Genomic DNA, 13,664 nt, shown 5'->3' with positions numbered 1-13,664 from the left:
ATTGCAGTTGTGAAATGAATCATGTGGTTAAGTATTAAGTGAGTCTGGCTTCCCCCACTGACTTTGCTTGTTGGAAACTGGCTAGGAAGGTCACAAAATGGTGATCACATGACCCTGGGACACTGCAACCTTCATAAATACATGCCAGTTGCCAAGCGCCTGAATCAGTGGTGGTTTTCGATTTGCTTTACTACCAGTTCACTCGTGAGCATGCTTGCAAGCACAGGTGGGTGGGAGGATCCTCCTGCAGCCACCACTACTAGTTCGCCCGATAAGGGGCGACCTGGCAGAAGCTCTGGCTGAAATGTTGACCATGTGACTAAGGGGGATGCTGCAGGGGATGTGCAAAAGCTGGTCATAGGTCACTCTTTTCAATGCTATGGTAACATCACTAAATGAATGATATTAAGTCTAGGACTACCTGTATCCCTTAATTTACAGGCAATCTTAATCAGTAGTTAATATTTCAGTTTTTAAAAAAATCTTGATCTGCTCTTTCTGTCATGTGGCTTCTGGCAGGTATGTATACGTGCAGATATGGTTTTGTGACATGGGATGGGAGAAGCTGGATTAGTTTGTCTTGGAGCTGATGCCACGCTTGATAGCAATAGCAATAGCAGACTTATATACCGCTTCATAGGGCTTTCAGCCCTCTCTAAGCGGTTTACAGAGTCAGCATATTGCCCCCAACAACAATCCGGGTCCTCATTTTACCCACCTCGGAAGGATGGAAGGCTGAGTCAACCCTGAGCCGGTGAGATTTGAACAGCCGAACTGCAGAACTGCAGTCAGCTGAAGTAGCCTGCAGTGCTGCAGTGCTTCATTTAACCACCGTGCCACCTCTGCTCATAGATAGATTGGGGAAAAGTGGGATGCAGTCTGGGCATTGCTCTGGAAATTTTTCTTTCTTTATAAATTTTTCTATCTAATCTACTTTTCTTTTGTAGGAAAGGCTTTCTAAAATTAGGATCATCTGATAATATTTCTTAGCAGGGCAATAAATATTTACTGTTAATTGTGATAGATCAAATTGCCACTCGGATAGATAAAACATCTGGCTGAAAAGTTGGCACACCTACTTCTGATCTCCTGGATTGAGGAAGTTGAATAAATACCCCAGAAAACAGGTTTGTATGTGGATTGCAGCACATGTTGAAGTGGAAAGTCAGCAGAGACTCAATATCCTGAATTATAAATCAAGCTGGATAAAACTAAGCAGAAACACCTAAATGTTATATTGCCCACTGCTTTGCTTTTAGAGCAGATGGAGGTGGGAAAATACAGGTTTTGTAACATTTGCAACTACATAGAACAACCAAACTTGTATCAATACTTTCAAATAAATCAAACGAGGGTTTTTGTTTCAAGCAATAGTAGATTAATGGTTCAAATGGTGCTTGTAAACTTAGGAACATAAAGTAGTTGATACCAATAGCCAGTAAGGCACTTTGTATTGGAGCATACAGCTGTACAGGCTAGGAAAGGGACAAAACTTGAAATGCAGTCAAGAGACATTTACATATTCTTTGACCATATATATTGAAAAAGGACATTTACAGGTTTTCTTCCTTGGAAACTCTTAACATTGTTTTGAAAAATCTGTTTACTCACTTAGGACAAAATGTTTAACAGTAAGACATTTCATACCTCTTTTTTAAAAGAAGAAAAATAAAGAAAACAACAGCCAACATTTTAATATCCAAGCCACAGTAATTAAAGAGAAATCAAGAGAGAAAGAAAGGGGGGGGGAGAAATCTCTCATGTTTCCTCTGTCCCTGGAATTTTAAAGATTGGTGTCACGACAAACTCGGATGGTTTCACTCGGATGGTTTCACGGGGTACAATAGCTTTGGTATAAAACTTGCACAAGTAAAAGCTGACAACGTATTGCAGAAACAGTGCACCAGACCCAATGCAATGATGTGGTGAGGACAGTCCACCTTCTCTAATGTCTTTTGCTTTGCATGTTATGCTTGTTGAGTATCTTCAGCAGAGATTTACTCATGTAATAAGGTCTTTTGGTAGAACCATCCTGACTTTCTAAATCTCCCACTAGGAGGAAGAAAGGCAGAGAGCAAAAAATGAAACCAATCCAATACTTCCATCTGCTGGCTCTTTTGTGCACAACAGCAAACGCCTGGCGAGATATATATATATATATATGTATATATTACACATGGGATGTTTTGGCATTTATTATACTGTAAACACTGGCGCAATAATATAATCAGCCCTTTAGAATCAAGTGGGCTAGATGCTGCACCAGTTCCATCAAGAAGAAGCCTTTGCCTCGGCTCTTGACTCGAAGGAGTGCAGGATCCAAGCCTATGTTATCATCTCATCAAGAAATGATTTTTCTAGTACATTATGACTTCTCTAAAGCACGGAAGTGCATTTGATCAAGCTTTAGCTTTATGTTAAAGCACTATATGCATAAAATGGACACTATGACAAACCTGCAGGGTTTGTCCTAAGGATTAAGAAACACATCAGTCAAAATTCAAAGCTATTTGCCTTTCAAAAATAAATTATTACTTAGTTTGCACATTAATGCTCATTCATTTCTGAGAAAGATATTCAGGAATTTTGCCTATCAGATGTACACTTTGCCATTATTTGACATTTCAAATTGGCTGAATGGTAGCCAAATTTCAGTGCTATTGCTTAGCATTTTCACATTTTTTCCAGTTGTTTAGTTAATAAAATGACTCTAGAATGTTTCCTTTAAGGGCATTTTTCCATTTTATTTCTGACTGGGTTTACTTATTCAAGTACAGTCTATCGGCTGTACTCACATATATTAAATCACAGTTTATTTTAACCATGGTTTGTTAAATAAAAACCAGGCCAGAATAAATATTGCATGTGGGGGGAAAATAATTTTGTGACTTCTTTGGCAAATTAGTTTATTTTTCTTCCTTTATGTGTTAGCTTCTTTGGATTGATTGCTAAGCCCCTGTTTTAATCAGTAAGATAACAACATACATTTTCCAGATGTCACTCCTGTTCTAATAATTGTTAGAATCAGTTCTAATTATCTAGAAACAATCCAGTGTTACACCTAACAATTCCTAAAGACATCTAATGATGTCTGATGGTTGCATTGTGACTTAAAAGTGCAATCTTGCTGTTTTTCAAATGAATATCATCAATTTATCTCAACTGAAAACATTTAAGAATAATCCTAAGATTTAATATGCAAGGACATGCTTAGCAAGGACTAAGTCAATTATTTTGCCTACTATGTATCTCAAGATATTAACATTATGTGAACAGCATGATAGCTGGGTTCATATATACCATAGTCTAAGGTCTGAACAGGCATTACAATGGGAAAATATGTTTTTTTAATGATGAATTATATATTATTCAAACTGCTCTCCAGTTATCCATGGACGAAAGTTGCCTTCTAGAGACATTCCTAATAGATGTCTGCTAACACTCAGTGATTGCTGTAGTTAAGAGGCTCTATTCATCTTTTGATTTGTATATTTGCATATTTGTTGTCCCTTTTAGTAGCACAGAAGGGAAGAAATTGCCTTCTTCTAAATGGAAAGGACCATTCCATTGGGGCAGGTAGACTCCTTTGGAGGCTCCTGCTGAGGGAAGGGCAAATGACTCTAACCAGGTCCTGGCTCTTCTTGCATCATTCCTGTTGTCCCAAAGAGCTCCTCGACCTTCTAGAACAGTTTTTGCTGAAGTAGGTAGAAGTAGCAAAATATTCCCTCCTCCAGGAAAGCTACCTTTGTGCCCAATCTAGATGAATTACACTTGTCTGCATGAAAAGTATATCTACTCACGGACATGGGCATTCAGCTGAGTGCATATATATAATTTATTTCAGACTGCTAGCTCTCTCAAGTGTTTTGGAATACAAATAATGTAAGCACCTTTCTCAAAAAAATATTCTCATCTGGAAATAAGTTGTTCCTTTTAACAGAATGGACTTCCAGGAAAAACTTCTTTGTAACAGAAGAGTTAAAAACTCTTGGAATTAAAAACTGGGGGATTAAAAACACCTAAGATTCTATATTAGTCCAATTAATATCAGTTGAATTGCTCAATTATCTTAAAACCAAGACCAGCTTCATGTAGAACTAGGCAGTTCAGTTGAATGAATTTTGGAGGGCCCAATTTTAGAAGAATAAGCTTGGTATTGATTTGTGCAATAAATTAGAGAAAAAAGTAGAATTACCATTGCAAATCTGGACACAAGCTTCAGTCAGAACTGAGGCCAATCACCCCTGTGTTAATGACAGAGGATAATGTCATGAGGGGATAATGGAATTAATGATCACAGGTGTTGAAAACAGTGTGTCCTTTTTTAAAAGCCTCTCATGAGTCAGGAGCAACAGCATAACTAAGGCTACCCATTGTTTTAATGTTTAACAGAAATAAAAGTTCATATGAGATAACTCCTAAATAAGCAGCATGACTCTGAAGAAACTCTGCTTAGAATATGTTGTCTCCCCAGCTTTTACTAGTATAAAATGAGATTAATGATTTTGAGTTCCAGTTATAAATAAGACAATTGTATTTTCCTTCACAGGAGTGTATTCTGTTTTATGATGCAGAATAATAATTTTTGATATTTACTCATTAGGTCTTTTTCTATGAGACTCAAGACCAGTTGTTTTTTTTTACTTCAGCTACAAGGAATATTCATTCATATTACATCTCCCTCATTTCTTTCCTCTCTGAATGAAAAATGATCACATGTTCATATAAATAATGCGAGAGGGACCTAAATGGCAAATAATCCTTAATTCTTTGTCTTTGTCAAGCAGCAGAAGAAGGAGAAAAAGTTATGATGAAATGCAAATGATCTGAGTTTCAGCTGAGATCAACCTTCTTCAATCTGGTGTGTTCCAAAGATACATTGAACAAAGGTTGAACTGGTGGAGAGAACTGGAACAGAAGTTCCATCAAATCACCAGAAGACCAAGTTAGGAAACACCAAGCTTGTTTACAAGGATTTCTTCCATAGGGGAAAAAAACTAATATTGGATTTTATTTTATGGATATTTTTTCTAGAAAAAAATGTTTACATAATGCATATAAAATCATGGCACTCTTAACCCAGTATTATTATTAATATTTTGCAACTGCCCCCATAAATATTGCATTTGGTGGTGAACAGGGGCTATTGCATGACGTACATTTTTAAAAAAATGAATAATAGATATTGGCATAACATTCTTTTTTTGAAAAAAATTGAAGGTATTTAAATAATCTTTACTCTATTTTGTGGGTGGGGGGAGATCAATCATCAGGATCCCAATTTATCTCCATTTCAACTTTTAGGAGGCAACTGAATAAGCAATGTGCCCTTCCTCACATGGGAACCATTAGGTTTTTTTTAGTCACAGTTTAAGTAGCTGTCATTCAGCATGTACAGTAAAAATACAGCCATAGCACCATCATTACAATTTTAGGACTACCTGCTGGTTACCGATAATCTTGATATGTTTATGGCTAATTAGGATACATTGTAGTGCTTTGAAAAATTGCCTGAATATCCTTTACAAATATACACCTATAAAAAAAGTTATCAAAATGGCTGTCATTTCAGACAGCAAAATTTCAGGTTAGAAAAGTTATTAAAACACTAAGAGCTAAAGATTAAAAAAAAGAAGCTTCACATTTACACATTTCCCATAGGCACTCTATAAAAACTATGATGTGATCTTATTTCACAGCGGTTAAAAGACGTCTTGAAAATGTTGCCCGTTTGCTTATTTTTAGATAGTATAAAGCAACACAAATGATTTATTAACCAGAAGCGTCATACTTAAAAAAAAATCTTTTGTCTAAATTATACGCATCCTGCTTTTAAATTTTTTTTTTCTCCCCTCTTCCTTAAAACTAACACTGTTGCAATTTTGAGCATCATCCCATTAACTTTTTGGGACTCAGTTCCTTCTTCCCCAAAATCCGGTGCAGACTAGCTGACATGTAGTAAGGTTTTGCTGTAGATCCGTCATTCCTTTCCAAGTCTTCGCCTGGGTAGAAAGCAGTCAAGAAGAGCCAAAGCAAAAAGCAGACATGCAGTCAAACCAAAACAAATGAGAGATTCAGAAGAAAGAGAGGAAAAGAATCATTAGAATTCCTACAATGCTAGAGTTGAATTTCATTATGTGATGCCATTGCTTTTGTGATAACAAAAGCATTCATACGCAATTTCAGATCAATACCAAACAGGTCATAGCTAAGTTGCATTAAGCCATGCTGTGATCCATACTTTTTGCTCATGCAACAGGTTAACTTTGCAGGTTAACTAAAATAATTAACTTATACTTGGTGATGAAGCACAGAACCTACTAATACTGTATTTCCACAGTAGTCTTGGGTAGGGGGAGGTTGTGGGGTGGGGTGGGGAGCATAATGGTAAATCAACTGCAATTATAAGATGTTGACAGCTGAATGATTCTTTTGGAATAAAATAGATTCCGGTGACATGGAAAACTAGAAGACTGGGACTACAGTCACATAAGGTCCAGTTTACAAGTGGTTGATTCATTCATAATTATTTATTGAGCCCTGGATCATTTTTCCAAAGTTCTGCTTCAGTGCTTTCTCAGTAGCAAGAGGGATTCCCACGACTGGGATGTTCAAGGACATTTGTCATCTTTACAATTTCATAAGGATGGATAAAGTTATTTGCATACAGAGCACAGACTAATTCATGTTACTAATCCATGCGCCCAAGTAAAATATATTCTAGCTCTTTTCAAGTCAACTTGGTTGCAGAAGAGGAAACATGTTACTTTAAGTTCAACCAACACAGCTATCATGATTAAAACAGCAAGGATGTTATTAGCAAGAACACATAACACTTATCTACTGAAATGCTGCTGGACAAAATGAAGCTATAAAATACTTAGTGGTTAGTAATTATTATGGAGCAGTTTCTCAAAAAAGCCATAATGGTAATTAGCTTTTAGCAATAGTTCACTAGCTGACTAATGAAATCACATCTGACATGTGATTGCCCATGAATAAAAATTTCAACTGAGTAAACTGTAACAAGAGAAGCAAGAAACAGATCCCTCTAACATATTAATGGATTCTGTTAGGGAGTTGAGTTACCAGTCCTTTATCTGAGCATTACTGAAAGAGGAAATAAATCACAAAAAGCTGATGACTTACAAAAACAGAGGAAAAGTGTGTCAACACACATTGCATAGACACTGAAGAATCCGTGTGCAACCAGATATGACCCTATAATGACAGTCTGGAAAAGAAGACAAACTATGTTAAATTTACATTGTTGTGATAGTTTTTCTGAAGATATTCCTGACTCTAAACTTAGAAAATAACTGTGACTTCCCAGTCCTCTCTTCTCTTCCCCTCCTCCCAGCAGATTTACTAGAAATGGTGTGCAGCGGACCAGCTGTTAATAGTAAAGTACAATGTTATTAATAGCTGTCTGGATGGGATACTGTAGTTTCAAATTACATCTTCCTTTAATGTTACACTAACCCACTGTGAATTATGCTTCTTCTCTCTTGCTCAACCTTTCTTTAAAGGCACATAGTATATAGTCAGGGACTTAACTGTTTATTTCATTTGTATGCCGCCCTTTTCCCCCGAGGGGGACTCAGGGCGGCTCACAGCTCAAAACAAGGGAAGGGGGGATACAAACGATTTGACAAACAACACAAAACAATACATAATTTAAAAGCGCAACAGTCATACCATTCGAGATAGGGGCACGGTTCTTTAGCCCCAGGCCTGTCGGAACAGCCAAGTTTTAAGGGCTTTGCGGAAGGCCTGGAGGGTGGTGAGGGTGCGAATCTCCACGGGGAGTTCGTTCCAGAGGGTCGGAGCAGCCACAGAGAAGGCTCTCCTCCGGGTAGTCGCCAGTCGACACTGGCCAGCGGATGGAATTCGGAGGAGGCCTAGTCTGTGGGATCTAATCGGTCTGGTGGAGATAACTTCTTTCCTTTTTTAAAAATCCAAACAGAAGTGCAGAAGAGCAAGAAAGATAGGGGAAAGCAAACAACCTGGGACGTCCCTATGTTTTGGGTTCCAACGTCCATCAGCCCTATCCAATATGAAAGCAGCAAATTAATCTCTAAAGATGTAATGCAAACTATCTGGAGAAGATCATGCTACCTGCCTAAAATATGAATTGGGATCCAAGTATCAAACTCAAATCAAATTTGATCCTCCGTGCCTGCAATTCTTATTGCTAGAACGTGGATCAGAGCTAACTTATGAAGACTGAGATATAGTATTTTCCCCAGCGTGTATCCAAGCAACAATAAGCAAAGATAATTTAAATAAATCAGAACCAAAATAAATAGAAGTGTGGGGTTGCTTGTTTTGTTGGAGTCTGGAGAGGCATGATCCTGATCATTGTGCCATGCCAAAAGCCAACTTCATGCTTGGAACCTCTAATTCTTCATTTGAACTTACCAAGAGGGGGACCCAATAATAATTCAGTGAAGGTGCTTCTTGTGCAAATGCTGGTATCCTGTGTGTGAAGAAAAAGAAGGCTAGGACACCTGCAGGAAAGAGAAAAAACACACACAAAGAGCATTAGCTACAATATGTCTGTCAGGGCTGCTTCCCTCAGTAACCAAGAAAGAAACCACTCAACTCCATTTTGCAGAACTAAGAGTACTTTTACTGGTTATGAGTAGATAGTAGCTAGGCAAAGCAAGATCTGAGGTAAAAGCGCGCGTAATCATAGCTATCAATATGTGACCCAACCCTCTCCCCTTGGTAACCCCATCCCATAGTTCAATCCGAACACCCCACAGGTGTCATGTGGGAGACATCTTCAAAAATCATCATCAGGTTGGTATGACGGACAGTTAGCCTTGGCCGCAACTCCTCTTTGTCACTCCTGCACAGAACAATTCCCCATTCCAAATACTATGCCCCCCTGTTTCAATGGCAGCCAAAAGCAAGAAGCAAAACAGAGGCTGACAATGTCTTAGTTGGATTTTAAAGCTCTTTTATCTCTCACTAGTTGATAACCCAGCTTTGCCTGGGTATTTATTTATAGGGGAAAATGCCCGGACCAAACGTAATTTCTAATGTTGGATTTTCCCCCTTACCAGAGGGAGCCAACTTGTGGAGTACTGTGAAGCCATTACCATGGCAACTCAACTGCGCTGTACAGTAGAAGCCATTTTATGGCAGTACAGTAAAAACTATTTTAAGGAACAACAGGCTGTATCTTAACAGAACACACACCCTAAGGGATGTTAGAACTGTCTTATCCCCTCAGTATTTGTTTCCAGAGAGTAAGTCATCTGTGTACCAAGTTTGGTTGAAATTGCTGAAGGTGTTCCATAATTATGCTGGAACATACACACACACAGCCGTGTGTGTGTGTTTTGAAACAAACAATATAGTTTGAAATAGATAATTCTATGTCTGGAAATATACATAAATGTACTGTATAAATGATTTATTTATAAAAGAGCCATGGTGGCATGGTGATTAGAATGCAGTATTGAAGGTAATTCTGCGAACTGTCGGGAGTTCGATCCTGACAGGCTGAAGGTTGACTCAAGGACTTCCATCTTATCGAGGTTGGTAAAAGGAGGACCCAGACTGTTAGGGGCAATATGCTGACTTTGTAAACTGCTTAGAGAGGGCTATAAAGCACTGTGAAGCAGTATATAAATCTAAGTGTTACTGCTATTCAACTATTCACCCCCAAGCCATCTAGGCATCTCCATTTAAACACACATGCATTTTCACAAACAGGGTCCTCGAGAGTTTTTATAACATAATGTTTCAAACAATAAATCCTTACATTAATTAACCCTGGTCTTTGTAGTGGTCTAAAATTCACATTCCAATTAATTATCTGTGAATAATTCATGCAACCAGAGGATATTAATTTATTTTATCATTCCTCGGGTATCTTTTTAATAACATGTGCAGTTACCAAAACAGAAAAGAAACCCAAACTTAATTTTTTAAAAAGCTTATCTAGTTTATTTTTTGGAGAACCATTTAACTACTTTCCATTAATCTTATTCAGCATGTTTAGTGATAAATTGAGATACTAATTCAGAATAACAGGTATGCTAACAGGAAGGGGAAAGAATGTAAATTAATTAGTCCCAGAAATTTATTCTTAAACACAAGGAAAGCATGAAGCAATTTCACTGTTAAATGGTTTCATTTCAGACAATTCTCATTCATTTTCTAGTTATAAAATAAAATATACACATAATATACAAATTATTTTAATTCAGAACACTTATGTTTTGATCTGCTGTTAGAGAATATTTATTACAGGTAGTCCTTGAGTCATGACCACAACTGAGCTCAACATTTATGTTGGTAAGTGAGACAGTTGTTATATGAATTTTGCCTCATTTTGCAACCTTTCTTTCTACAATTGTTAAGTGAATCACTGCAATTGTTAAGTTAGTAACAGTAAGGCTTGACTTTGCTTGTCAGAAGGTTGCAAAAGGTGATCACATGACCCCATGACATTGCAACCTTCATAAATATGAGTCATTTGCCAAATGGCTTAATTTTGATCCCATGACCATGGAGATGCTGCAATGGTCATAAGTGTGAAAAATGGTCATAAGTCACTTTTTTCAGTGCCATAGTAATCTTAAATGGCAATATATTAATCAGTGTTCAACTAGAGGGGATCACATGTGTATAATGTCTTTTTTATGCACCTTTTTAATGCTTTGATTGCTTTGTGTTTTTTTCCTTTTGTCCTTTTGGATTATTATTTTTTGAGCTCTGTATTTTGCATTTAACTTTTTTTTTGAATAAAATAAAATAACACACAGACACACACAAAAATTAATCGATTGACTCACCCACAGCTCCAGCAACGAGGAGTTTACCCAGGAATAATAAGAAGTCTGTTACTTTATCCAGGACTGCAACCCTTTGCAACAGATAAGAAAACTGTTATTATTATGTTGTTTTTCATCCCAAAGGCTGTATGGGTCTGAATCTAGCTGTTAAGGTTACTTTGATAACTACGTGACATACTATTTCTATGTACTTAAAGGATCGCATTTTAGAGAAAGATTTAAAACCTGATAATTAATTTCCTCAGAGAAGCGACGATTACTATTTTATTAGTATTATCTGAGGGGAAATGCAAATAATTCCTTTATTTGCTGGGTTGTGGTCATAACTCGAGGACTACTTGTATATCAGTCCAGGTATGCCAATCATTTTGTTTGCCTGGGCAACACGGAGTGAAGAGGAATTGTCTTGGGTCATATATAAGATATACAATATATATACTCATTCATTCGCTCTCTCTCCCCCCTCTCTCTTTCTTTTTCTTCCCTTCTTCTTCTACCTGTTATATGTACACACCTACACACCATGGCAATCTTCTATTAATAACAAAACTGCCCAAGAAGGTTAAAAACTGAATATGTTTGGGCTTAATTCTTTTATTAATATTCACTTGATGTGAGGTGGATGACGTGTGTACTTAAATAAAATAAACCTAACATTTCTCAAATTAACTCAAATAAATATCGGTTAGGGTGTTAACTATATTCTTTGTGAATCTAGAACAAACTTATTCACAGCACTAGCCCATGCTTTAAAGTTTCTATCTCTGCAATTGTGTGGAAACAATTAAAAATGTGATCTAGCCTTTGAATGTGATCTGTTCCTAAACTGGAATTCTCTAGAAGTATTGCATTTGCAACTCCAAGAGTTTCTGGACAGAACAGCATCATGGAATTAATGGCTCAAGCTATCTACAGTGGATGACATTAGTCTTAGATAAATGAGAATAATATGAATATTTAAAACATTAATCAAGCGTATTTTTAGTGAGGGCCAAATATATGGGGCATACAGGATTATACCTTCTTACCTTACCACATTTCTCATGAGAAGAAAGAACGCATCCCTTGCTGAGGTGCAGAAGTTTTTACCATAGATTGCAATCTGCAGAAGAGTAACAGCTATTAACATATACTAAGGTTTTCTGAGACTAGATATTAAAGTATCTTTTAGTATGCAGAAAAATAGATATAAACATTTCAATCCCAAAATAGTTTAAATACTATGGTTTTAAACCATTATATTAAAAAATTGGAACAGTGGAACAGAATTGCCACACCAGTTATATAGCTTGCTAGGCATTGCATAAAAGTGTTTGGAAAAGGAGAGAGTGAAAAAGAAAACCTACCATGATGTAAGCATTCCTGTTGATAAATTTAAGGAATTTTTCCAAACACCAAAAACAGCATTTGAGGCAGCAAAGCAAGAACTTAGCAAATGCATTTTGTGAGCCTGCATGAAAGAGAGAAAACATTTCTTAAAAATTTACAAAATGCCAAGATGATTCCATATAGAAGATTTTATACTTGTGCATGAGAATTTGGAGATGAAGAATAAATTAGGGTTGGCTAAAGCTTTAAATATTTTGTTTCATTGCTTAAACAAACTGGGAATGTTCACTCTACCAATGGTCAGAAACTTTCCCATTCATGGCTTGCTGTAAAGTACATTTTCCCAAAGTCCATAAATGGAAACACTGGAGCAAGATATGTAAACCATTTGTGGTTTAGGCCCAGGGGTGGGACTGAATTTTTTTAGCAACTGGTTATCTGCCTGGTTGCTGGGTGGGAAAGGCCATGGTGAGTGTGGCCTTCTCGGCATCCAGAGCCCAGAGGAAGCCATTTTTGCCCTCCCAGAGGCTCAAGAAAAGCCTGGAGAGGGCGAAAATGCACGTACCCCTGGTGGGAGCAGCTCCGGAGGCCCTTCGCAGCCTGGCAATGGGCCTGTCTCCAGACTTCCGGGAGGTCCATTTTTTGCCCTCCCAGAGCCTCTGCACAAACCCTGGCATCCAAAATAGGCCATGTGGAGACTCCTGGGAGAGGCAGAGTGGGGTGGGCGGGGCCAGACAGTCCTTGCAACTACCACTTCAGCAAACCAGATGTAAAATTAGCATCCAGTTCGGACCAGCCCAAACTGGTCCGAACCAACTGAATCCCACCCCTGTTTAGTCCCTTTATGGGTATAAATGCTTCTGCCAAATTTGTGTTTCATATGAATGAGAAGGTATGCAAGTGTTCACCAACTGAAAAAGCAAAGGCTTATTTCATGAAACTCACCCTTAAGTTTGTGATCAAGGTATTCCAGGATTACTCTAATTAGTTGAACCACTGCAAGAATTAAGGAGCCAAATGCTAAAGAACCTGTATGATACCTAAAGAAAAAAAATTCAAATGTTACTCTTCAGGAAGAAGCATGTTACTTGACATTGTACAGTTACAAAAATGGTTAATATGGCTGATAAAAATTCTACTATATAATATTATGGACTACAACATGTATTTATAAGGCATATCTATATTAAAATATGAATTTGTAGTTCTAATTTACTGCTATTGCCAAGCCCAAAGGGAAGTTACAGACACATTTACCCTGTTTCCCTGAAAATAAGACCTTCCTGGATAATAAGCCCAATAGCGCATGCACTAAAATAAGCCCTTCCCTGAAAATAATCCCTCCCCGAAAATATTGCAGCACAGCAGCAGCCATGAGGTGACCACGCTTTCTACCACCTGCACCTCAAAAATAATAAGACCTCCCCAAAAATAAGGTCAAGCGCTTATTTCGAGGGTCAAAAGAAAACAAGATGCATGGTAAAATCTAGCTGTGTGAAAACATGACACGGAAGATAGAGATAG

The 13,664-nt window shown here is 37.5% G+C and overlaps 1 protein-coding gene across 2 annotated transcripts in view; it reads right to left on the bottom strand.

Annotated features, from left to right (window-relative positions):
- Window positions 1–3,504: 3,504 nt before the first annotated feature.
- SLC44A5 (solute carrier family 44 member 5) overlaps window positions 3,505–13,664 on the bottom strand; it is a 159,071-nt gene continuing 148,911 nt past the window's right edge. For both annotated transcript variants that reach the window (XM_087719455.1, XM_087719457.1), the window contains exons 16-22: window positions 13,086–13,180; window positions 12,158–12,261; window positions 11,840–11,913; window positions 10,812–10,882; window positions 8,422–8,510; window positions 7,150–7,234; window positions 3,505–6,002 (exon numbers count right to left, since the gene is read on the bottom strand). In XM_087719455.1, coding sequence (XP_087575581.1) covers window positions 5,890–6,002; window positions 7,150–7,234; window positions 8,422–8,510; window positions 10,812–10,882; window positions 11,840–11,913; window positions 12,158–12,261; window positions 13,086–13,180 — 631 coding nt within the window. In that variant the 3' untranslated portion in view covers window positions 3,505–5,889. The remainder of the gene's footprint in view (window positions 6,003–7,149; window positions 7,235–8,421; window positions 8,511–10,811; window positions 10,883–11,839; window positions 11,914–12,157; window positions 12,262–13,085; window positions 13,181–13,664) is intronic.

This window comes from Thamnophis sirtalis, unplaced genomic scaffold (genome assembly GCF_051295495.1).
Source record: "Thamnophis sirtalis isolate CommonGarterSnake01/CBP01778 unplaced genomic scaffold, rThaSir2_p1.2 scaffold_7, whole genome shotgun sequence".
NCBI classification, from domain to species: Eukaryota; Metazoa; Chordata; class Lepidosauria; order Squamata; family Natricidae; genus Thamnophis; species Thamnophis sirtalis.
The sequence above is the reverse complement of the archived record's forward strand: the minus strand, read 5'-3'. Positions and strand labels throughout refer to the sequence as shown.